Source organism: Temnothorax americanus, unplaced genomic scaffold (genome assembly GCF_048541705.1).
Source record: "Temnothorax americanus isolate GAGA-0224 unplaced genomic scaffold, ASM4854170v1 Scaffold9, whole genome shotgun sequence".
Lineage (NCBI taxonomy): Eukaryota > Metazoa > Arthropoda > Insecta > Hymenoptera > Formicidae > Temnothorax > Temnothorax americanus.
In genome coordinates this window covers 4,792,778-4,817,827 of record NW_027509812.1, presented here as the reverse complement: position 1 = coordinate 4,817,827, position 25,050 = coordinate 4,792,778, and the positions used below count along the sequence as shown (strand labels likewise).

Below are 25,050 nucleotides of genomic sequence, written 5' to 3'. Positions count from 1 at the left end.
TCTTCGGCGGGGATGAGTACTTCGCGGCGGAGGGAGAGCGGCGTTACCGCGAAGACGCGAATATTTTTCCCTCTTTCAGACGACGATCCATGCCTGGTGAAGTATTGCGGCGCGGGAAAAGAGTGCCAGGTCTCCGCGGACGGCGTGGAGATCGTCGCCGCGTGCGTCTGCGTTCGTGGATGCGCGCGGAGGCATCGACCGGTCTGTGCGAGCAATGGCAGGGTATACGTCAATCACTGCGAGATGCACCGCGCGGCCTGCAACGCCGGCACGCCGTTGACCACGCGAAGGCTCTCCAGATGCCTCGGCAATGGTGAGCGCGTGCTGGACAAAATACGTCTCTATCTTATATATACGTAGTTACGTGGCACAGAAAATTTGCGGTATGCACGAAGGAAATATCTCTCTGAAAGCGGAGGACAATGGCATTTTATACCGTACATTGTTATTTCCGATTTTAACTCCGACGAGAGAGAACTTGGTGAATGTAAGCAGACTCGGACAAGAAAAGAATTTGCTCCGTTCTCGTATATATCTAATGCTTTCTGACCTCGGCATTAAAGAACCACTGGTCATTTTAAATACCCAATTGTCTTTTATCGGATATAAAAATCTGTATCTTTTTTCCGGTTAATATTAATAGCGATATGGTAATTCTGAGAGGTAAAACGAGATTTTCTACCGGCTTGAAATCAATTCTTGTATTTTAGATTCTAGTAAAACGCGGCCGCAGTTTATCGACCCCGCGGCGTACACTGAACTCTATCTATATTTAATTTTTATTATCTATCTATTTAACTTAATTAATGATTGGATTTGACTTTAACTTAATTACTTAACAAGAGTTATCAGAAACCAAGCTTAATGGCAAATGAATATAATAATAATAAATCAATTAGTATACCATATTATAGCTATACTTTTAGGTTTTACTCGTAAATTATTAATACAATTGAAATCTTATTATCAGAAATTTTATATGTTATATATATACGTGAGACAATATATACATATATATAATGTAATAAATTCGATTTTTGAATGTAATCTACTGATATAACTTTTTAATTAGCTATCAGTAGATTAAATTTATAAGTACAACAGCCTATAAATCTTATAAGACATGTCAAATAAAGATTATCCAAATCTTTTTGCCGATACTTTTAACTTTAATTCATTGTTTACTCTACTCGAGGAAAAAACCCACAATCTTTAGCGGGTTCACAAAACTTTAGTTTCATTATGAACTCAATAATAACTTGGAAGTTTTCTATTAATTTATGATGGCAGCCGCGCACCAGCCTAGTTTGTTAAGAGTTCTCAACGATAAGAAAAAAAAAGAAATGTCGTTACATGGAAACTCGAATAAGTTTATGACGGAATGTTCCATCATTTCCAGGTAATTACAGCGCGCAGGCACGGAAGGATTTCTTCGCGTACCATGCCTCCTCCAAAGGCAAGAATATCGCCAAGTACGCTAAGTCTAAGAATAAAGTAAAGCATCATCCGGCGAGCAAATCGATCCCACGAAAGAACGGTCACGTTATCGAGGAGTGTTCGGCGCAGGAATACGAGATTATGAAAGTATGTTATCGATTTTGTTCCCCAATGTAATAATTTACGATTTAAGACGCGGGAAAGTTTAACGAGGGTATCTTCTTGAGTTGCAAATAGATAACTTTATTTATCATTAATATTCCCTGGCTATATTCGGATATAACTTCAATAAAGAAGTTACTAGGGCATTTTATAAATATTTTTAAGGTAAGACGAGATTGTAGTTTATAGATTTAAACTGTATGGTTCATTTAGCTTACATATATGTGTATAAATTCAGCTGGCATCGAGATTTCTTTGCGTACAAGTGCAGAAAAATTAAATATATAAAAGCACCGCGTCGATTAAAAATATCTTCCTCGAATACTTTATGATTTTTCTCGCAGTAACATCTTGACCAACTTTATTAAAAAGATTATTGACACGTAATCAGATCATATACTATTTTATCCGTTTTATTCTATTTGTCCGTCGTAGGATAACTTACTCCTGTATAGCCACGCCAGATTAATGGCCGAGGATAATCACAGCAAGGAATACTTGGTCAGCATCATGTTTTCTCACTACGACAGAAACAATGATGGTAATTTGGAGCGGGAGGAGCTCTTACAGGTGATTTAACATTAAATATACTTTTCTTCGTGTAGTGTTTCTTCATTAGCGTTTTCTCCGGAGTTTAACTAAGCTGAAAGAGAAGTACTTGCGATGAGATTTATTTGATGGTCGTTATTTTAATGGCGGGTAACACGATTTTTCCATTGCGCGACCGTTCCGCGAATAACGCGCTTATAAGCTCTCTCTCTCTTTCTCTCTCTCGAACATTTAGATCGCTAAGGAAGAAAACATGGAGGAGCTATCCGCGGGGTGCAATTTGAGCCACATGATCAGCTACGATGACACCGATGGTGACGGCAGATTAAACGTTAACGAGTTCTACACGGCCTTCAGCAAGCTTTACAGTAAGTATCATTTGCGATTTATCATTTATCACGAGAGATTTATCTTTTGCAAGTCGATGACGAAGACAAAGAATTATGTTAGTATTAGAATGTATTCAAATGAATTGAATCCTTTAAACAAATTTCTTTTACTTAAAGAAAATTTTCGAAAATTGTCCTTTTACATCACTGTTAAACAATTTTGTAATCTTATCGCCGCGATTAGTGTAATTTAACGCAGTGATTAACCATTTACGGACACTTTTCTTATGGTAATCTATGTTATAGTGGTCTCAATGCAGAACGCATTGTCCATAGACAATGGCTTCACCGTAAATTGTCAGACCGCACACGTGACCGGCACAGTGCCATCGCGCATATATAAACGACCGCGGAGGAATTATTATGCAAAGTTTGTACAGCGAACGATCGTCCATTCAATTTGGCCGAAATATAATAACGTATACACGTAATACGCGGGGGCGGTTTTGATCTGTGCAGGTGTATCGGTGGTATCGTTGGATAAATCCCTCGAAGTGAATCACATATCCGCGCGAGTTGGGGACAACGTTGAGATTAAGTGCGACGTCACCGGAACGCCACCCCCGCCTTTGGTCTGGCGCCGTTATGGCACAGACGTGGAAACCCTCAGTGAGCCGGAGGTATTCTATTCGAACGAAACAATTCGATCTCTATATCCATCACCGTTAACTCTGTAACACCGTCTATACACCGCGTTGTTATTGAAATAACATGTAAAATTATATATATATATATATGTATATTTCTTCATCACTTTCTCTTTATCAAAATAAATAAAGAGAGAGTGAAAAATATTTGTTTTCTCTTTTACATTTCATTATATCCTTCAAAATGGAAATTAAAATCAAGATTTTTTTATCGCTATTGAATGAGCAATATATTTTAAAAAATTAATTTAATGGTCTGACGGACTGATATAATTTTCATTCTAAATGAAAGAGGCATATTACGAGAGAATTATGGTAACGCGAATGCACACTTTATAGATTCGCGTTCTCAACGATGGCAGTCTCTATCTGACAAACGTGCAGTTGGAACATGCTGGTAATTACACGTGCCACGCTCTCAGGAACCAGGACGTGGTCCAAACTCACATGCTCACGATATACAGTAAGTCTTTTAAATGCGGAATAATATAAATTTTAGATAGAGATATTTGGAGGCGCATTAGACAAATCTTGATTCTGCTTGGAAAACGATATAATTTTTCATTTATACATAGATTGTACAATTAATTTACTTTAACTATCAAAATGTAAACCAAAGTTCAATTTATATAACACATAATAATAATAATGTGTACCGAGATATTCTACACTTACCAGGACCATCTCTTTTATCTATAAATTGTTGAACAAATTCAAATTCAATCTATTCTTAACAAAAATGTTGAGAAATAATGTTTAAGCTAAATAATTAAAAATGATTAAAAAACAAATAATTTTTACACAGATATATATAATAGAAATATATTTTCTTCAGTCATTATCAAATTTATTATAAAGTTGGAGAAAATGTAATCTTGAAGTATAATAAAATGCTATCAATCAATTAAAGAAAATAATTGATGTTAAAAATAATCGAGAGTAACATCTCCCTCAGCCGTACCCGAAGTCAGGGTGACACCACAGTTCCAATCCAAGCGGCCAAAGGGAACGGCGAAGATGAAGTGCCACGTGATAGGTGAGCCTCTCCCGCGTGTACGATGGTTGAAGAACGACAAACCCCTAAGCGAGGATCAGCCAGACAAGTACGAAGTGATCGGGAACGGTACCAAATTGCTAATTAGGAAGGTCGATTATGCCGACACCGGGGCTTACATGTGTGAAGCGACCAGTGCTGGGGGACTAACGAGAGACATTAGCAGTTTAGTGATTCAGGAGCAGCCTACACCGAGTAAGTAAAGGGCAACCTCTTGCTCTAATCAAAACTTGTAACATTAACCCATTAGAGATATGTATATTTAATGAAGGAAGTATTATTTAATTTAGTAAAAGAGTACTAGTATTCGCATCAATATTTGCTAATAATTTTCTATTATTAATTAATTGTAACTGTTTAGATACTATCATATTTTTATTTACTATCTTATCGTCTCGTCTCTTTATAATTAATATGAAAATTTTGCATGTAGTTGCGGTGGATGAAGAACGCAGATTCTTATCTTTTCACGAATGGGGTATCTTAGTATATGAGCCATCTACGTGTCATGCGTTGCACGAGATTCATTCCACGGACATCATACCTGGTACTCAGGTACGAAATCAATGTATTATACCCCTTTTTCTTTTTATACCACTCTCTCGATATTTTTATCATCGTATGCTTTACCACGTTTTTAGGAATACGTCTGCGGGCCTAAAAATGTTCCCTGTTCTTGGGGACGTGCCATAAATGTTGCTGATAGATATGTATACGTTAGTCAACCGGATAAGAACCGCGTGCTTGTGATCAGCGAAGTGCAGATGATGATAATCGATGTAGGTTTTCTCTTTCATTGAAACCATTCAGAATACCATCGAATAATTTCAATGTAATTTTTCAGGTAGTGGCTACGGACAAAAACCCGGTAGATCTGTGGTATGTACGAAACCTCGACTACGTCTGGGTGTTAAACTGGAGGAGCGAAATGGACGTCGGCATCAAGACCGTGCAAATAATCAAGGAAGCTGCCCAGCGAAAAAAACACCATACTATGCGACCAGAGCCTATCGATGCGCAATTCGATCTCGTAAGAGGCCTGTATATTCCACAGCAGCGAGTACGTTTATCAACGAGTTCGTTTTTCGATATTGCGAAACTATGCAGACTTTTAAAATCGCAAATAAATCCTTTCATCTCAATATGTATTATTTAATTGACTTAGATTATATTATCGCAAAACATTGCAAAACATTGTATGTCTAACATAGTTATATTATCTATATTACAAAGACTTTTATTTCTTAGGATATAAAACACGTATTCAAATATGGTTACGTGACCCATACGAATCAGCATGGGATGTACAAGCTCGATCTGGTCAATATGAGATATACTCGTACCGTGAACTTGGCCAGCTACAACTGCGTGCCAACAAGCATGGAATTTTCCGATCTTTGTAAATATATATTTCTCATTGTATTGATAATTCTTTAATTTTTGTTTCGCCTCATTCGGATTCTGTTCGCTCCTTCAGCTTGAACGCAATGAGATTCTATTTCCAGACGGTTTTGTGATATTGGAGTGCGAAGAGCCGATCACTGGTCGACCTACCGGTCAAATACTATTAGATTACCTTACTGACAGCGTCCTCGCTCATAAACCGAGCATCCTGGGAAAACCAGCGATTTCTCCCGATTCCAGATATCTGGTTACTCTCGACAAACAAAACACCGGTGTCACTCTCGTGGTGCAGGAGATATTACGTAATATACTTTGCTTTTTTTGCATTTTTATTATAATAATATAAAATTAGATACTTTTAAATACACTGATAAAATATTAAAAATAATATATTTATCGGAATTTTTTCTGATTTATTAAATTTTAAAACAAATATTTTTTTATTTTAAAATAATTTTAATATGGTGATCGAAAAATTGTTCAATTTGCATGAATAATGTATGTTATAATATTGCATACATTTTTCCAGCAAGCGGACTAAAATTCGCTTTTGATGTGAAAACAACCTTAAATATCAGCGACATTGCCTTCTATCCATCGCAAACGACACATAGTTACGACATATACGCTTCATCGACAGACAAAGAAGATATCCTCTTTCTAGATTTAACTACTGGTGAGATAATCCTTTTTATTCTCGTTATAAGAAAAAAATTTCATAATCCACTAATTCCTTTGATTTTTCGCGAACAATGAAATCATGCAATTAACATCATCATATCCAACATCATCTAAATAATCTAAATTTCAGATTAAAATGTCTATTTCAAATTTGCTAAAACATATTTCTCTTATTAAAATTTCACTCGTTTACTCCAAAAAATACATTACATACATGTATATTTTAAACGAAATTTTCTTTAATTTTATTATATCTTCTCCTTAAACACTCTTTGCAGGATGATCGTCTCAAATGTGAAGCAAACTAACTAAGTAACTTCGTCTTTCCAGGAAAAGTGGAAATGATAACAGGCGTGGGGAAGGCAACACCACCACATCTCACCAAATGGGGTAATCCGAACAGACCGATAATACAAAGCGGTATATTTGGTCGATATATGGTAAGCCCCTCCAACCAGGCGCTCTTTGTTCTCAACGGGGAGACCCGTACGGTGAATTGCGAGATTGGTGGCCTTATACATCCCGGCGCGATTGTTTGGTTCACTGTTTCGTTGCGTTAATGAATGTAGCTTCGTGACGACGACAATACGAGACGTATATAAATTGATCATAGAGATCCGAGTGGGTACCAAAGCCAATATACCGAAAAACTTTAGGTGGAATTAAAGCTAACATATTATAGAGAAATAAACTGTGCGATAAATGCTTTCATCTTCCCTAGATAGTTTTTAAAATAAATGCCTCACGTTTAAATATTTTTGCATTATGACTGCACCATAACTGGAAAAAAAAAACCAGCAATGCTATCTCAAAGAAAGGTCCGAAGTAATGGCAAAGATATAGTGTCAATGGTAGATAACTGTAATATGTCAAATTAATTACTTTAAATTGTATTTAAATCTATATTAATTATATAATCTATATATCAATCAGATTAAATTATTTAATTGTGTATTAGTAAAATATTAATTAAAATAAAAGATAAAATATAAAATTATGGAAGACGATAAAATAAGTTAAAAGTCTATTATTTGAACCAATCTCTAATTTCGAAGAACAGAAGTTTATATAATTATTACATAGACATTTTTATTAATATCTTTTAGAGTATTATTATATACATATTGTCAAAATAATGTGAAACAATTTAATAAAACTGTCATATTATTGAAAAGAATTTCAATATTCGGACAACAGTATCGCACTTTTTGAATTGTGATAATATAAATTAAATGTAAATTGTTACCGATACATATCAAATGTCAACTGCCAAATTGTCAAATATTGTTAACAAATTATATCATTGTTATATCTTTGGTCGGCAGGCAGTCATAATGCGAAGAATTTAAACTAATGTATTTCATTGTCAGATCAAATTAGATTTAAATGTCACAGACACTTGAAAATTATCACCATGCGATGATTAAAAAACGACAATTGATGTAAAGTAGTTATAGTAATTGAAAAAATGAAAATTCAAATTGTACTAATTTCAATTTTTAATACATCTGGACACGATACATCCATGTTAAGAATGTTTATCTAGAGAAGATGAAAAGAGTTGTAACTTGTAACATCGAGTGCATGAGAATGACGATGAAAAACATAAACGACGAAGAAACGGCCATAATAGAAGAACAGAGTAATATTAAGCTATACATAATGTTATGTAATATGAAGATTAAAGTGTAAACAAAGCTAGCATCAAGTGCGTATGTTGAGTGGGGCAAGATGCACCAGTGAGAATGGCCGTTTAAGAGAGGAGAAATATTCTATTATAAATAATTTAAAGGTGTACTTTTTTCCTACAAGTACAAATTGTTTCGTTGTTCTTAGTTCCTCTTAGGTATCGTATAAAACAGTTTCAAGTTTAGAATTTCGAATATTAACAACATAGTATTTAAAAAATGACTATTTGAGATTAACAACGAGAAGAGGGATAAACTGTTGGAGTAAATAACTGCTTTAATCCATAACTGTATAATAATTATTATATAACTGTACACAATGATTCATATTATCTCACGTTCTCAGTTGAAAAAAAATATCTAGACTACATATACTTTATATATAACTTTATATATAACAAAAATAACGAAATATGATGTGGTTATTTAGTGCTACAAGATCATTCGCTGATACACCTACCCTACAAGAAAATATCGAATTCAGTTGAATGTATTACTGCGCATAATATGCCGTGAAAGTGCTGTATAAATTTTTATGATCGAAGGATTCGAAGACATTCTCATATCATTTATGAATCAAAATTTCAAAAGAAAAACTTGACAACAAATTGCTTGTTTTGTAGCTTTAGTTGCTCCAGTAGCAACATATTTTTTCTCAGCTCTATTAGAAGTTGATTATTGATATGCTCTACATTACCGATTTGGAAGAAATTGGATTCCTCTGCCGACTCTTGAATTACTCTGTATTATCAATTGTCGAATTACAGAATATTAGTCGCTACAGTTTTCGTGGTTACCAAGATATCACTGTCGTAATGTCGAAGTATACCAATACACAGTGTCCTAAAATTTATGAATAAAAGTATATTAGGAAAATTGGCAGAATACTAAATAAAAACTTATATTTTTATCATTTCTGAATATTTCATATGTATTTTGGCAAAATTTCGTGACGCTTACGTATGCGCTTAGTGCATCCAAACGAATTTGCTACAAGAGATTAAAAAGGCCAGAACTGTACGATTCGGAGGAAATCGCTCGATGGCGATAGCATTCTTTTATATTTATACTACAGAAAGTATCGAGAAACTTCGAGTCGGTTTTACAACATTCGACAAACATAAATGTTTAGGAACCGAGTCTAGGTGCGCATACGCGTCATCAAGTTACAATGTAGCGTGTTATAACAATTTATACTTTATAGCAATTCGAAAAATGTAACGTGAAATATCAGTATTACACCGATGCTGTGCTAATGCGAGCGCGTGTTGAACTGCGATTAGTGTCTTGTAATAAAATTGCAATATACATATATAACTAATTTAATAAATAACCCATGAACGTGATTGCGTTTCATAAAATGTGTATATTCTGTTTCGCTTTACAATCCTCTTGATCTCTCACTTGGATAACGAAGGAATATCGGATAAGCGCAACATTTTGTTATTGATAAGCGTATATCCTCCCGCTCCTCTGCTCAGATAAAGAAGAAAGCATGGCGAACCGTGACATCCCGCCTTTGGTGAGTGGTGATTCAAGTTTGATTTCAAGTATGACACGTCCACCTTTATTCGCTAATAAATTACGTGTTTAGAATTCTCGAGTTCTACATTTAACGGTCTACTGTACAAATTCGACATACGTTTACAATATATGCAGTACAAATATGCTCAGTTCTCTCAGTATTCGCGAAATAGGTCAGGCCCAAGTTGCGCTAACGTAAAACACCACCGGCAAAGTACTGATTGCGAGGACATCCGACAAATCATCGAATAACAAGTCACGAAAGAAACGCACACAGCGACAGTTATCGATATTTCACATAATTGAGCGCAAATCGGCGCGTGTATGGAAGTACGCCTTCCATTGCACTTTTAAAAGATAAAATAACCCTAGCAGAGACAGCAGAAAGGGAGATGGATGCGCAGGGGGAAAGAAGACAGAAGCGCAACAAAATGGATAAAGGAAAAGTTGCAAACGTATAAAGTATGCGAATAAACCTTCGCGATGTGTACACATGGAAGAACGCAAATATCAATCCCCCTTATGTCACACTCCATTCTTTTACCACCAGCTCTGTTCTTTCTTTGTTTCTTCTTTGACTGCTCGACTTGGTCTATCGGCTACCAAGATAAATACACCACTTGTTATATATTGCACGGTTTCAAGTTGGTCCCTTGTCGACTATAAAACAATATGTATGCATTGCTAAAATCCTCATCTTGTGGCTTCTGCCTACTCGTAATCTCGTCATTATAATAATACCACACGTCTGTGCGAGGATTCTTCGCATACGCCGTATAATGGCCCGCGGACACGCCTGAAATTCATTTGACATGTAATAAAGCATTCAATTTTATGTACCTGAACGTTTCAATTATTTTTGGACGAGTAATCTTTAATTTTAGACGATCGAAGATATCGAAAAGATTTTTTTTTAATATAAAAGTATATTAGTTATTTTAAAAATATTTAAAAACTTTTTTCGCCGTATTGCTACTCCCATATGAATAACTACAATAAAATCTCTATTTATATATATTTAAAGATGTATTGTATGTCAATACTCTGTTTCCAACATTCTTATAATAAAATCCTTTCTGAAATGATGCAACAAAAAGAGATTTATCACTTTTACAAGTTTTGATAAGCTTACGTACCTCCAAAATGGCATACGCAGGCATATAGATCATAAAGGTGGCGTCCTACACTCAGACCCACCAAAGGGAATGTGACCTTGTCGTCTAGCTTCATACTCGCGCATTCGTAAAACACAAATCTATAGATCCGAAATAATGCGTGAGTTATCCATGATAATAAAACATTTGTAATATCCATCGATCTGTAGAGCATTTTCATTTTGATGTTATTACATTACAATATTACATACCGTTTAAGATATACGATGAGGAACTTAGGATATCGATGTACCGTCAACGTTTTCGTGGCACATTGATTACATCCACATTTCGGACAAAACCAAGGATTATGTTCGTCTAAAGTTTCGCTAGAAAAAAAAGTATTAAAATTATATAAAACATCAATAATATATCAGCAATTAAATTAACACAGTGTAATGCAATTGACATATTTATTTTACTCAAAAATGCCTTAATTAATAAGCAACTCATAAAGATCAATACCTTTGACTAAATGCTTGAAGGCAATCATAAAGAGACAGTGGATGGTGCGGCCGTTGCTTGCTGACGCTAACATGATCGACAGGATGCAGAATCTTAGGAACATATTCGGTATAACGAACCGCAAGCGTATCACCGTTCTGTAGCGCTACCATTCCCGTCTCAGGCACACTACATCCTGTACAATGCGCCGTATACATACATCGTGAACAATGATGACCCTGCAAAACAATTTTTTTGTAAATTAATATAGCAATATATATTTAATAATTCAGACTTATGTTAAACTATTTGAATGTATCAACAGCTATATTATTTTGTATTTGAAAAACTGTGTAATTATTTCTTTGACAATATATATTTTTTACATTTTATAAAATTTAATTGTTTCGGTTATTGCGACAAATAAATCATCTACATTTTAATAAAGAAAGGAGAAGAACGCTTTAAAACATTTGTAGCATCAAGTAGACCACAAAGCTTAAATCTAATAAGAATATCTCACCTGGCCATCGACGAAATGAATCGTGTAGTGTCCTTCATGTGGCACATTCTTCTTGATGATATCATATAAATCCCGTGCATTTACCCTTGACGGGAGTCGTATCAGGTGCGGATAACCGAAAAGCTTTGTACCTTTGCGGTTATTCGTCGTCTCGTTCGTCGTATCGTGCCTCAACACCAAAGGTACGTTCAGGATACGTACAGTGGGCCTAGGTCGACCAGTTTGGTCTATCTTCGTAAACGACGAGGCTGTCATGTACGTGGAACACATCGGACACATTTGGGGCTCCGTTTGATTTTTGAAATAGTTCTGTGAAATAATACAAAAGCTTGGGCTTTGCTTGAAATGGTTTCAATTTGCGCGACAATTTTTTACGATAGCGAAAGCTTTGTTTTCTGTTAAAACAAAACAAAGCAAAAATTTGATCGATAACAATAAGATAACACCCTCAGGTTTAACGGCAGCATCAGATTAGTCTGAATTGAGTTCCAGGTATGACTACCAGGCTTGTGGATTATACTGAAAAAGCGGATTATACGAGATTCCATCTTCACGTTTCCAGTCGCCTCTGCTTTAAAAAAAGCGTCCCCGGCATTTTGGAGAACGCAAAGCTCTTTCTGGTTCTCGTACGCATCATTACGATGCCGTCCGGCTAGAACGTTTAACAATCTTATCTCAGACCTTCCCGAGGTGAAAATAATGACAATGAATGTCTCGTTTGTGCACCCCTCCCACTAGATTGACACTGCCGTCTTTAATCATCATTGGGATGATCGCAATTACAATCAAATGGAATAGAAAAAATATCGATAAAATATAAGTATTTAACTCTAATTTGATAATAAAGGCAGAAAATTGTTATTAAAACATATTTTCTTTCATTACACTTGAACAACATGATAAACTCTCACCTCGATGCACGGATCGCACATGATGAAGTTACAGCTGTTTCCGCTGTGCCTCTTCAAATCGCCATCCAATTCCTCAAGACATATCATGCACGGCACTTCCTCGCCTGTGACTGTACATCTTTGGCAAGAATCCATCTCCGTTGGGCGGTCTCCTCCGCCATCGGACAATGAAGTGTACGCATCGGGAGGTTCCGTGAGTTCAAAGGCGTATATCGATCGATTCGTATCATTGACGTGTCTCAAGAGTGTATTGTCGTCCTTAAATTTAAAACCTTGATGTAGAATCCAACAGAGTGATGTTTCCGCCTAAGTACGATAAGCTACAGCAAGCAAGTAATTCCCGAAACCTACGGTGCAAGGGGAAAATAATATAGTCAAAAAGCAACAACGGTAAGAGACCGGCAGCTATGGTGAAATTAGAAAAAAAAAGAGAGAGATAGGAGGAAAGAAAGAGATACAAATAGAGAACAAAGAGAAGAATTGTAGTGAGCCTGTACGATGAAATGTAGCCCCGTAACTATATTTTCACGTTACGAGAATGTTCTTCCACAGAATTTCTTTAGGAGAGTAGTATCGGCGATAATCGATCCTAATCGACATACCACCTTCTTAACTCTCCAATTATTTCCTAACAGCGTATTATCTATTGATTTGTATAAAGCTCTCGATTGTGCAAAGCGATAATTAATACCTAGATTATATTTATTCCTTCTTACCAGAATTATAATTTAAATAAGGATAGTCACAGACCAATACGAGCCGGTAAACACAGACGTCCTGCCTATGATACAGTATATCCCATTGTGTCGTAAACATTGGAGGAATGTGTTTCCACCCTTATACTCTTCAACCAACATATACAAGTGTTGACTGTTAGCTTGTAACAATGCAAGCCTAGCTGTAGTTATAGCTGTACTGGCTTGACTATCTTTATTTAGATTTCTTTGAACACGCGTGCAAATCAATCTTTATATAGTTTAAAATCATATTTTTTAAAGGTTATCGATAATGCTAAATTCTTATAAAATAGCGTCACTACTGAAGACTTTTATATCTACGTACAATTACATTACATTACTATTAAACAAACTACTGGTCAATTTATCGTTAGTAATGTAATTTGTATGACACATTTTTGTTCAATTATTTATAAAGCAAATAATCACTAGCAAAGATTATTAACACAAAAAAAATCTTCATTAAAACAAGTTCAGATTTCAATAAAAAATAAAAAAAATAAAAAAAAAACATATTTGTTCATACCCACCAGAATCTTCGCTATATGATTCTCTAACACCTCCGCGAGTGCAATATTCGTCACCGAAATATCTTCCTTGCCAAGCGTTTTTAATAACTCCTCTTTCAATTTCCCAATTCGAGACTGCTTATTTAAGGAAATAACACATCTCATAGGTTGTTCACCGTTCGCAGGAACATAAGTGACATTCAACTGCCTCTCCATAGCGTGAGGTAGCGGTACCGATAAATACATAAAAGGTTCATATGTAACAGAAACGTGGTTACAAACTGAACACACGACCTGCAACATATTTAAATCACAAATATTCAGTGACATTGTAACAATGTTTCCAAATACTATCTCAAATATTACGACAAAAGAAAAATTTATTCTAAATTAAACAAAAAATTGATGGTTGAAAAGATACCGGTTAATTTTAAAAATTTCGTTTATAAAAAATACATATATATTTTATGTAGAAAATTGTAAATTGTGAAAGTAGCACGAGACCTGCCTCTTATATTTTTTAAGGCAAGATGGAAAATCTACTGTGATTTAATATGGGAGATTTTTACAGTAAATACCGATGATTTGTGGTATCGACTCCAACGTATAATCTCCACATTAGGTAAAATATCATTAGCAAAGTTCTTACCGTACTCTTGAATTGGCCTTGAAAAGTGTCAACAATAATACTCCTATTTGATCGCAAGTGCTTCGCCCAGTGTTTATCCGCTTCGAGCTCATCCTGGGCGGCGATAGCGCCGTTTCCATAATTCTGCGGAATCCGCGTGCATTGGGTACTTTCACCGCTAAGACCCTCATGCTTGTGATTTTTCTCCTGATCGTCCAGTCTCATGCGTTTCACGTTACACTTTTCCAGACCGCTATCGTACTCGATGTCAGATCCGGTCGACGCAGGGTCGAGACTACCGTTGACCTTCTGGACATTCACTTCCTTTATGCGCTTGATACTAACGCTCTTATTATCAAAGTCATGATTTTCCATGAGATTTGAATTGTCCAACGGCATCCTGCGGACATTGTCCTTGGGAAACTTCTGCGAGTCGTAATGAATTTCATTATTACACTCTTGTTGCGTTACCAAGAAATTGGCATTACTCGTCTTAGCCTCTTTATGAATGTCGTACAAACTGCCATATTGAGGCACGCTTTTCGATAATTCAATTAAAGTGTCTAATCTCAAGGATCGCGTCGGAGTAACTTCATTTGCACCGTCCTCGTTCACCTTGTTGCGAATATAAGTATTCGATTTCGCTTCGATAGTTTCATCCGAATCTAACGTCTCCTCATCTTCGCCATTTAACGGTGAATCTCTCGGTGAATTCGCGATACTATCGAGCTCTCCGATCGATGAATCGAACTCTTAAAAAATATCGAAAAATTACATTTCAAAATCTAAGAGACAACATCTGAGAGACGTAATATTTTACATCGTATAAATTTTCTACCTCTTGGCGAACCAGCCATAGTCACGTTGGGGCTATTTGGACATTCCGGTGACAAACACTCGTACATTTCCAAGAGATCTGACGTACAATTGGAGTTAGCCGTGGCAGTGACAGGGGAAAGGGTCTTTCCATTTGAGTTTTCAATAGAATTAAAAGAATCGGCAGTGGTCGTAGATAGTGGAACTTGACTATTCTTGGCACACTTGGCCATATTCATTTGTTCGTGGAGGGAATCCAACAAAAGCGCCAGAAATTCTTGACAATCGTGCTGTTAAACATATATGATACGCAAACTGATACAGAACAATAATTAACCAATAACCGATAAAATATATTAACAATTACACCCTTACCTGTCTATAATCCTTGAATTGTGAATGGTAAGCACCTAAAGTTTGTTTGAATTCCGTTGGTCTGAGTACACTGTATCTGCCAGACCACATTTTCCCAAGGAGTACACTAAAGTGTGCCATTAACGATCCAGGTGGAGGCAGTTTCTCTCCTCGCTGCTGTAAATCCAAGAAATGTCGTAGAACAGGCGGAGTCGCGGTCAAACACTGCAATCCAGCTGCCATAAAACAGGTATTACCCAAGTTACGAAGTCCGCACACGCCTGCAGGCAGAACAACCACCTCTGAAAGTATTTATAGACAAAGGATAAAAATATATCGTGCGTCGTCATCGATTTTACATTCCGGACATTACGTTACATACACTCACCCATTGGCGAGTCGTCGTGGGAATCTCCAGCCTCTGCAAAGATATTGTTAAGCGCGGGTGTGCCAGGTGGCAGAAACGGACCATGTTCTACGCCAGTTCCAGAATCAATGGGATCGGCACCGATATCCGTGAAATCATTTAATCCAGGTGGTGGGGGAAGAGGAATCGCATAATCCGACGTTGAACTGTTCGCTTCAGTCCTGAAAAAGTTAAAGAAAATTAGTCACGAGCAATGCACGAACAGCCTCGGTTAAATCGTGTGATTCTTATCGACGCGTGAAATATCCACGGCCACACAAATATCAATAACTGTACCCAATAATAATTTATGTACTTGTGCACTTCGTAACAAAAACATTGTACAATTAGACAAATTGTAGAAAAAATATCTTTACCACGTATCTTCAATGCCCATATTAACGTCGGACGAAAGAGCTTTATCTTCTTGCAGCGTGAGAGCCTGATCCAAGGAAGAAGTCAAGGGGCTAAGACCAGTAGATTCTAACGCCTCCGATATCTCTGGTACGTCAGGCAAGTGAAAAATTCCAGATGTTCCAATCATCGAAATATTTTCAGCCTCTGTGACATCCACCTTATTGTCCATTCAGATAACAAGCCACAATGCAGTCTAAAACAAGAATTACAATCCTGAATTTTAATTATTTATCGGCAACTTTATTCTTTTTTTCATCATTTTATTTTTCATGGATTTCATCGTATCGATCAATTTCGACGACTAACGTTTCCAAAAGAAAGACAAAGACGTAACAAAACATCGAATATTGTTGTACAAAGCGGGAGAGATTAGCGATATTAGCATTCTAACGGAAGTTTCGCGACCAAGATACGAATACCGCAATTTCAATCGGACCGCATCGATCTCGCAGATCGCGTCGGATTCGTTTCTCTCTCCGTGTCCTCGTCCTCGCGCGGGAAGCGGGAAGGCCACGAAGGAGCGGGCAAAAAATCCGCAGACACACGCTGCGCGCTGTGGCTCGGTGACTCAAGCCGCTCTATCGTCCTAACCTGATACGCCCCGATTTCGCGCGATAACGCGAGGCGCATCGCGTCGCGTACGTGCCCGCGCCGCGTGCACGGCGAACGACGATAATCGCGGCAACGCGTGGATTCTTTTCACGCACGTGCGAACGCGATACGCGCGCGAAACCGACGGACACGTTCAATATGGAATTATGGAAGTGAGCGGGTTCTCGAAAGTACGATCGGGCGATAGAGCGCGAGCGCGCCGTCGCCGTCGCCGTCGCGCGTCGCGCCCCTGGACCGCTCCATCTGTCGCGTTCGTCCGTTCGTCACGTCGATGGGTTCGTCCCCGAGTACCGCGAGATCGCGAAAACCACAACGGGATCCGGGGATCGGGCTACTTACACCGTGAGATAAGCGAGCCCCGCGCCCCGAGAACGTCTACACCGCCATTGCAGCGAACAGGCCGGAACAGCGCGAGCGTGATCGGTAGATGCGCGCGGGATGCGAATCCGTCTACGGCGCCTCGGGAAATGGACGTGTTTTCTCGTCACGCGAACGCGTCACCACGCGTCACGCTGGCCGAGGAATCGGGGGGGGAATCGCGCGAGTCTACACAACGCCGCACAACACTGCCGGAACGATCATGGCGGCATTGGCGGCCCCGCGCTTGACGACAAACGGTATCGGTCCGGTGTCGGAAGGGATGGGAGGGAGAGAGAGAGAGAGAGAGCCGTTCGAAGCGCGTCGCCTACGTCGCGGACGCGCGCGCCGGTCACGGATCGACGAATCGCCAACGCGTCGAAACTGTAAACTAATGAGTTACCTGCTCACGCCGTGATGATAAGAAAGTAAATAACTATGGCCAGGGGGAAAGAGGGTAAAAGGTGTCATTTTACATAACTCGGTATTTGAGATTAAAAAAAAAAAAAAAAAAAAAGGACTAAATGTGACGAATCTGATTAGACGCGCCGTGTTATCGCTACCTTCTCGAACGAAGCGCGATTCACTTCCAGCCAATACGTTTCGTGCACGTCGATGGGTCGATAGTTAATTATAGGTATATGCAGCATATTTCAATAGTTTCCTCTTTACGTATGTTTGTCGGAAGTGCTCTGTATAGATTCACACTCGCTAATAGTCGCTAATTATTTTTTATCTCCATGGTTTAAATAATCTAAATACTACAGCAAATATAATAATAATTTTTATATATCTCATCAATGTAATCCACATAGATATATATACGCAGTCGATTTTTTTGGTTCGAGAAACTTTTATTTTTATATTCAAAATAATGGTAAAATTTTTTGCACTATACAATAACTCATTGCAGATTCGTAACGATGAAAAGTAAATTGCGGAAAAGAAATTGACAAGGGTTTTTGCCCGAACAGGACTCTATAGACTTTCTGTCGCGAGATGCGCAGACTCGCGGCTTTTGTGAAAATATTCGGTACTTATCGTTAGAAAAACATATTCGTAAATTTCTCCCTCGTATGAGTCATGAGGAAAACAAACTGAATATATTGTACGCGCATACATCGATATTACAATGTAACGTATATGATGTATCTGCGGCCGAACGCAGATTACATCTCGCTGCTTTTCCAGTCTCGTACGTATGTGTCGAAATAAAAGCCTTTCCCTGGAATAATTAAATTAATTCAAACGGACTCCCCCTCCCCCTGCCACTCGTCAACGTCTCCACGTCCAAGCATATATACACACGGTTCCCGCGGTTGTCGATTGTTGTCGGTCGTTATCGACAGAAGGATAGAGGACGTTGGAATTCGTCGGAATCGTGTGCGCGCGGCCGCGCGCAAATTCGTTCCGCTACGTTTTGAAAAAGCGGAGCCTTCAAACAAGCCTCCGCTAAGCGAAGCGAGCGAGAGCGAGTCTTCTCCCGCGTCCGGACTGGACGCGCCGCGCGCCGTTGAGAATATCAGGCTCAACGTCGAGTCGTCGATTTCAGAATTAAGCTAGAAGCTAGATCTCGCGCGGAAGGAAAAACACACGGCGAGCCTTTCACGCGCGCGGACCGCGGCGTAGACTCGGAGACCCTTCCCTTCGGTTCTTCGCCCCGACGCGACGCCGCACGCGGCACGCGGCACGATTTCGCGGGGCCACTTTCTCGCAAACCACTCTCGGAGTCGCGCGTCGTGCGAGCCGTGCCTCGAAGGAACTGGAAACTGAAATAAAGGAATTTGTGTACGAGAGCTATAGAGAAAGAGCGAAAGGTGAGGAGAAGCGGGAGAAATAGACGACGTCCTCCCGCAAAATAATTCGCAGAAAGATCGCTAGTGAACTTTTACGTCGCGTCGCACGCGTCGCGCGTACGCGTCGTGTACGCAACGCGCACCGAACTGCTGATAAGCCGACACCCAGAGCGTCCAGAGCAACATGGGCAACGCAACCGACGCAACGAGTCAGGATGAGGCTCACGCGACAACGGTAAGACGCTATATCGATATATATATTACACGCTGCAACAAATACTTATACATTTACGCGAGCGTTATTTCTGTAGTAACTTACGATAGTTCGCTTGTTTACGCGGAATAAATTATCGTAAGTTACCACAAAATCCCGTTTGCGCGAAGGAAAATCCCGTACAATAGAAGTATAACGCTCGCGTAAACGTATAGTAATTAAGTGTTACGTTGAGAAACGATTTATTACGAGAGACGTCGCGTCATATACGTGCGTTCGTACCGTTAACGCTTCGACTCACGAGTGACGGGAGACGGAGAAGAGCGGGGAAAGAGTATATGTCAAAATGACGTACGCTCTCGAGTGAAGTTTTCCATTGGACGATCTGAAATTTTCAGGATTCGACGTGAGTTTTTCACCCGACGGACGAAGCAAATCGACACATGTGTATCGCACGTGTGTATAAATTCCTTCGCGTATAAAACCGGTTTGGCGTGTCCCCGATCGAAATCATATCGATAAATATAGCGTTACGAGAATATAGAAGTTTATGGCGTTACGAGATATCGAGACAAGTCAATTACTCGTCTTTCCGTTCTCTCCTTTTATCGCGTTCTACAAGGCCGTCCAGTTTGGGCAGTTTGCCAACTTGTTCTCCATATCTACATAATTTATGCGGACTCTTGTTACGATCGTGCCTCCTTACGCGAGGATTCAAATTTTCAAAACGTTAACGCGCATTTTGACGCGCTGTATAATGCGCATTTGAAAAAAAAAGAAGCACGTGGTTGATTGGTGCTGGAAGCGCGCGAGGACGCGCGCGCGTTACGTTATCACGTGTCTCAAGTCTCAATGCGTATATGTATATATACATAACTGTTTAACATAGTTGCTCTCTATTTACATAAAAACTCAGATAATTCTCACTTGTGACGTCATAACTCATTGTCAGTTAAACCCACGTCTTTTTGCATGCTGGCAAGTGAGATTCACCTGAATTTTTATCCACGATCGAGACCATGTGCTTTATAATGAATCTAATAAACTCACGTTAAAAGTGACGCTATAGACCTGTATTATTATTATTTGATAGCTTTGTCACGAAAATAAACAGGTAAATATACAAAATGACATATATCTTATACTTGAGTATAAAATACTCGCGTAACTGAAATGACTCCAGATCACTTGAGTGTAAATGGAAGGCAACTAATGCATTCATGATTCATTAAAACCGAGGGTAAAGGTTAATGTGCAAAAACTTAAGTACTTGAGATCCATATTCTTCAATCGCCCTTGTGTGTAATGTATTTAATAAAATTGGAGTAACCGTGAAGTATTCGTTATATGTAATTTATATCAGCGCGTTTAGATGTATGCCTAAAGTACGTCTAACACTCTAACAATAAGTATATATATATATATATATATATATATCTAATATTATTTCAAAGCGGGGGGAATATTTTCGATCTATTAAGTCGCACTGTCTCTTATCGTTGCCGCTTGACCAACTAGCTGATATGAAACAACGCGCTGAGAAATTATTTTTAATTATACACGCGACGCTTCTTATTCTCACCCGGAAACGGACGTGCGTCGCGGCGGCGCAAAAGCGAGAGTTTGAACAGTTTGCATTCAAGACTAAACGAAATTAATTCGTTAATAAACAGACGCACGTAGAACGGTAAAAGTTATCGCTATCGTTAGCCTTAATAACGGATCGGACTGAATAATAAGTTCGGATAAGCACTTGAAAACTCTACTCAGATCGATCGATCGATGACGTATCGTTATTCGAAGTAAACAAAGTTGCTAAATTCCGTAGATTCCGAATCGCTCTAATTTGCGGTCGCTTCGCGAATCAAGAGTAACTTGGACGAAACTTTCTTCCCAATAAAACAAAGCGCTTCACATTTTTGGGATTATCGTGATAAGTTATTCAAACAGCATCTGTATGTCCGCACGTGTCTGTCGGACTTGAACGAAATGAACTACGTACCAGACTACGTGCTACGTGCGTGACAATTAATTAAATTAATCGATACATAAAATCGCTCATTATACAAAGAATTACGGCAATGCACGTATATTTTATTCCGTTGCAGCCTGAACTGATCGAAGCTCATGGTTACGTGGCCGAGACCCATCGGATTTGCACGGAAGACGGTTATTATTTAACTATGCATCGCGTGCTTTCACCTAACGATCGAGTATCGTCAATGCCATTAAATGCTGACACCATCACCGAGGCGGCTGTTATTGACGATAAAAATAGTGAGGATCGCAAGTCGGTTTCTCCCGATTGTCAACGAATCTTGGAAACCCTCGGATGTTGTACCAGTCCAGACTCTAAATTGCCAGTTATTATAAGTCATGGAGTCTTATCGAGTTCCGCGGACTGGGTGCTCCTGGGACCTGACAAGTCCATCCGTTAGTACTATTAAATAACAATTTTATTTTTTCGTTTCCTTAATTTTTTCATTTTGCGTTTATTATTTATTTTAGTCGTCTGATCATTTATACTAAAATATCTTCTACCATTTTAACAGAGATTAGATATATTAACGGCATAGTAATTATTCATCGTTAGAATAATATTCTAGAATTTATTATGTGTTTTTTCAATATGTTGCAGCATATATTCTTTGCGACAATGGATTCGACGTTTGGCTCACAAACGCTCGTGGAAACACCTATTCCAAATCTCATAAACATTACTCGATCAAAGATAAGGAATTTTGGAATTTCAGGTACGTGTGCAACTTAAAGGTAAAAAAAGATAAAAATGTAAAAAGAAGCAGTGTGCGATATTGTGTCTGATAAACGATATATATTTCTGTTACAGCTGGCACGAGATCGGATATTATGATTTACCAGCGACGATAGATTATATCTTGGAAAAAACTGGTCATTCCAAATTGTATTATATCGGTCACAGTCAAGGTGCAAACGCGTTCTACGTCATGGGAAGCGAAAGACCTGAATATAACGGTAAAGTCAAAGGAATGATAAGTTTGGCACCTGCAGCATTTTTGGGAAATCAACGAAGTCCACTTTTGAAGTTTATCGCAAAATGTTACGGTATAATAAATGTAATGCAACGTTTTGCTGTCAATTTTTTTTCCCCGATAGTTTTTTCACGAGATCGCGTCATGTAATTCGCCACAAATGTATTTCAGTGGGGATCTTACATTTGCAATATAAATGAATGGTTACCTCTTAATAAATTGCAAAGTTGCGTCTTGAAGACCTTCGTACGCAAAGCTCCTCATACGGTGACGAAGGGTTTCTGTAACTGCTGGTTTTTTCTCATCGCTGGATTCGGTAGCGATCAACTCGATAAATCCATGTTGCCTTTAATATTTGGACACTCGCCAGCAGGCGCTTCGGTTAAACAACTCCTTCATTTCAGCCAGCTAATAAGTTCTGGTAAGTAAGATAACGATCTCTGTAAATTAAGTTTATAATTGATAAAATTCCAGTTTTGCCCAAAAGTTCTCGATATCTTTGACAAAAAAAACTTGGTGACTAAATATAAAAAAATTGGAATTTAAAGTATATTATATAAAATGTATTATGACATTAAGTGTTCCTTGCCAAACGCAGTTTCTTTGATATATAGATTTTTTACCTATCTCTTTTAGTTTAGAAAATAAACAGAAAGAGCTATTTGTGTACTAGTACGCTCTATATATAATCTGCAATTTGTTTTCCAGGATCTTTTCAGAAATTTGATTATGGTGCTAAAACAAACTTAAACCTCTATGGATCTACACAACCGCCTAAATATACTCTTGAAAGAGTAAAGGTACCTGTGGCGATCTTTTACAGTGAAAATGACTTTATTACTCATCGCACCGTAAGTTTTATTATTTCAAGATGAGTCTTTACGTGTTAACGCTATATTGTATCTTGTATATATTACCATGTCTTTATTCTATAACTTTTTACAATTGTTTCAGGATATTCAAAAACTGGTGGATAATTTACCAAATGTTACGCACACCGAAAAATTGGCGCATGAAACATTCAATCATATCGATTATCTCTGGGGCCGCGACGCAAAGACAATTTTGTATAATAGAATCCCGACTATATTGAAAAAATTTTGATACGTAGCGATAATATTTCACCAGACAATTGTCTCGTATCAATTTTATATCCACGTGTAACAATCAACTCAGGAATATCGTTTACTATTAGGTTTTATTTTATGTATGAATAGAAAAATCAGTATATAATGTAGAAAAATTATGACTATCCGCGAAATTAGATGCTGTTTTTGCAACGGTATCTGTCCAGCAATTATTTATACATCTATATATTTAAATATATAAAAAATAAAGTATGTTTAAAAAAATGCATTTAGTAGTTTATTAACTACTAAGGCCCAGTTCAACAGTGGCCAGTTAGCTTAACTGGTAGTTAACTCTCACTCTCTGTCTCTTTTTAACTCAAAGGTTAGATAGAGACGGAGAGTGAGAGTTAACTACTAGTTAAGCTAACTGGCCACTGTTGAACTGGGCCTTTAAATGGAGGCAGATAGAATAACTTATTTTTATATGCTCAAAGAGCAAAAGGTGGACCCGATAGATATGGTACATATATAAAATGTACAAAAACATATGATATGTACAAAATTAATGTACAAAAAACATATCTTTTAATAAACTAATTTAAATAAATTTGCGATCTGCTCCATTGACAAGAAATGTTAAAATTTAATAGTTTATTTTAAGACATGGTGGATGCGTTAAAAAATACTCGAAAAACCGAGAGAGAAAAACATATTATTATCCCTAATATTGACAAACGTGTAAAAAAAGATCTCGTGAATTTCCAATAAACAAAACTTTTGCAATGTCTTTGTTCGAAGCATTTCTTTATCATTTGACATTATAATCCCTGATTTTATTTATTATTTCTTTTGTTCAATGTATAATTAATATGTATGTGTAATCGAACTTTTTTTCCTCCTCTTTATTTATTCATAATACGTATGTCATTGTATAGACATTAATTTTTCAAATTTTATCTTTCCAGCTCAGTAGCATGTACCGCACACACATACACATATATACATTACATTACTGTTACTGCATGGCAAATATGAATTATAAATGGTCAGTAGTATAGAAGAATGAATAGACAGTACATTGATCAACAGTAAAAAAGTTCAACTGTGTATATTCAGGAATTGGTGAGAGAGAAAGGAGAATTGATAATTGATAAAAAGTGTAAGAAAAAACAGGAGGGGGGGTGAGCTATCTTGTCCAGAGTTCTTGAGAGTTCCTCGTTTTCCCTTTCTTTCCACATTCTTCTTTACTAATCACACATGATCGTTATTATTCAAAAAAGAGAGAGAAAAGAGAAAAAAGGATATTTGACACAGTGTTGTGAAACGATTAAATCATTGAATATGAGAGACACATGAGACATAACCAAAAATTTTGGAAACAATCAACATGTTTGTGCAGAATACCATGTACATACCAGTTTTTGTGTAATGTGCATATTGGTTCAAGTTCCAATCTGTTTTTTACGACTGTATTTTTGGCGAAAACATAGACGTCACGAAGAACTCCAATAAAAAAGAGTCTTTCTAAGAAATAACCTTTATGTTTGCTTTGCAAC

The 25,050-nt window shown here is 37.7% G+C and overlaps 3 protein-coding genes across 11 annotated transcripts in view; 2 read left to right on the top strand and 1 right to left on the bottom strand.

Moving 5' to 3' along the window:
• Positions 1–9,376, top strand: part of Fstl5 (follistatin-like 5) — a 36,816-nt gene extending 27,440 nt beyond the window's left edge. For 3 of the 4 annotated variants that reach the window (XM_077424983.1, XM_077424986.1, XM_077424987.1), the window contains exons 5-18: positions 80–313; positions 1,400–1,584; positions 2,035–2,169; positions 2,384–2,516; positions 2,997–3,157; positions 3,524–3,647; positions 4,140–4,433; positions 4,672–4,793; positions 4,880–5,021; positions 5,087–5,298; positions 5,487–5,637; positions 5,744–5,944; positions 6,172–6,318; positions 6,654–9,376. In XM_077424983.1, coding sequence (XP_077281109.1) covers positions 80–313; positions 1,400–1,584; positions 2,035–2,169; positions 2,384–2,516; positions 2,997–3,157; positions 3,524–3,647; positions 4,140–4,433; positions 4,672–4,793; positions 4,880–5,021; positions 5,087–5,298; positions 5,487–5,637; positions 5,744–5,944; positions 6,172–6,318; positions 6,654–6,883 — 2,471 coding nt within the window. In that variant the 3' untranslated portion in view covers positions 6,884–9,376. The remainder of the gene's footprint in view (positions 1–79; positions 314–1,399; positions 1,585–2,034; positions 2,170–2,383; positions 2,517–2,996; positions 3,158–3,523; positions 3,648–4,139; positions 4,434–4,671; positions 4,794–4,879; positions 5,022–5,086; positions 5,299–5,486; positions 5,638–5,743; positions 5,945–6,171; positions 6,319–6,653) is intronic. The other variant, XM_077424984.1, reaches the window with a different exon arrangement.
• LOC143907897 (ubiquitin carboxyl-terminal hydrolase 4) lies at positions 9,318–17,895 on the bottom strand. 5 transcript variants are annotated; one of them, XM_077424972.1, is made up of 13 exons: positions 17,386–17,895; positions 16,395–16,627; positions 15,994–16,199; positions 15,633–15,892; positions 15,280–15,547; positions 14,463–15,193; positions 13,835–14,107; positions 12,568–12,825; positions 11,657–11,965; positions 11,155–11,372; positions 10,902–11,018; positions 10,672–10,790; positions 9,318–10,331 (listed from the first exon to the last, which is right to left on the bottom strand). In XM_077424972.1, exons 2-13 carry the CDS (start codon positions 16,601–16,603, stop codon positions 10,159–10,161), a joined length of 3,141 nt encoding a protein of 1,046 aa, XP_077281098.1. In that variant the 5' UTR covers positions 16,604–16,627; positions 17,386–17,895; the 3' UTR covers positions 9,318–10,158. The 5 variants fall into 5 exon arrangements, with proteins under 5 accessions (XP_077281098.1, XP_077281099.1, XP_077281096.1 ...); XM_077424973.1 differs by having other exon boundaries at positions 16,000–16,199; positions 17,386–17,894; XM_077424970.1 differs by having other exon boundaries at positions 15,633–15,913; positions 16,000–16,199; positions 17,386–17,892.
• Positions 17,896–18,424: 529 nt separating this feature from the next.
• Positions 18,425–24,763, top strand: LOC143907909 (lipase 3). Of its 2 annotated transcripts, none has more exons than XM_077425016.1 (7): positions 18,425–19,434; positions 21,522–21,846; positions 22,052–22,166; positions 22,262–22,508; positions 22,596–22,845; positions 23,133–23,275; positions 23,379–24,763. In XM_077425016.1, the coding sequence occupies exons 1-7, from the start codon at positions 19,384–19,386 to the stop codon at positions 23,526–23,528; spliced, it is 1,281 nt and encodes a 426-aa protein (XP_077281142.1). In that variant the 5' UTR covers positions 18,425–19,383; the 3' UTR covers positions 23,529–24,763. The 2 variants fall into 2 exon arrangements, with proteins under 2 accessions (XP_077281142.1, XP_077281143.1); XM_077425017.1 differs by lacking the exon at positions 18,425–19,434 and adding an exon at positions 21,184–21,430.
• Positions 24,764–25,050: the final 287 nt, after the last annotated feature.

What these genes read in the sequence shown, in the direction of transcription:
- LOC143907909 (XM_077425016.1), top strand. Translation starts at nt 19,384, where the DNA reads ATGGGCAACGCAACCGACGCAACGAGTCAGGATGAGGCTCACGCGACA. An exon ending in ATGAGGCTCACGCGACAACG is followed by an intron (nt 19,435 to 21,521) that starts GTAAGACGCTAT and finishes ATTCCGTTGCAG; the next exon opens with CCTGAACTGATCGAAGCTCA. An exon ending in AAGGAATTTTGGAATTTCAG is followed by an intron (nt 22,167 to 22,261) that starts GTACGTGTGCAA and finishes TTTCTGTTACAG; the next exon opens with CTGGCACGAGATCGGATATT.
- LOC143907897 (XM_077424970.1), bottom strand. Translation starts at nt 16,603, where the DNA reads ATGGACAATAAGGTGGATGTCACAGAGGCTGAAAATATTTCGATGATT. An exon ending in CCACGACGACTCGCCAATGG is followed by an intron (nt 15,914 to 15,999) that starts GTGAGTGTATGT and finishes AAATACTTTCAG; the next exon opens with AGGTGGTTGTTCTGCCTGCA. An exon ending in AAGGCCAATTCAAGAGTACG is followed by an intron (nt 14,108 to 14,462) that starts GTAAGAACTTTG and finishes AATATGTTGCAG; the next exon opens with GTCGTGTGTTCAGTTTGTAA.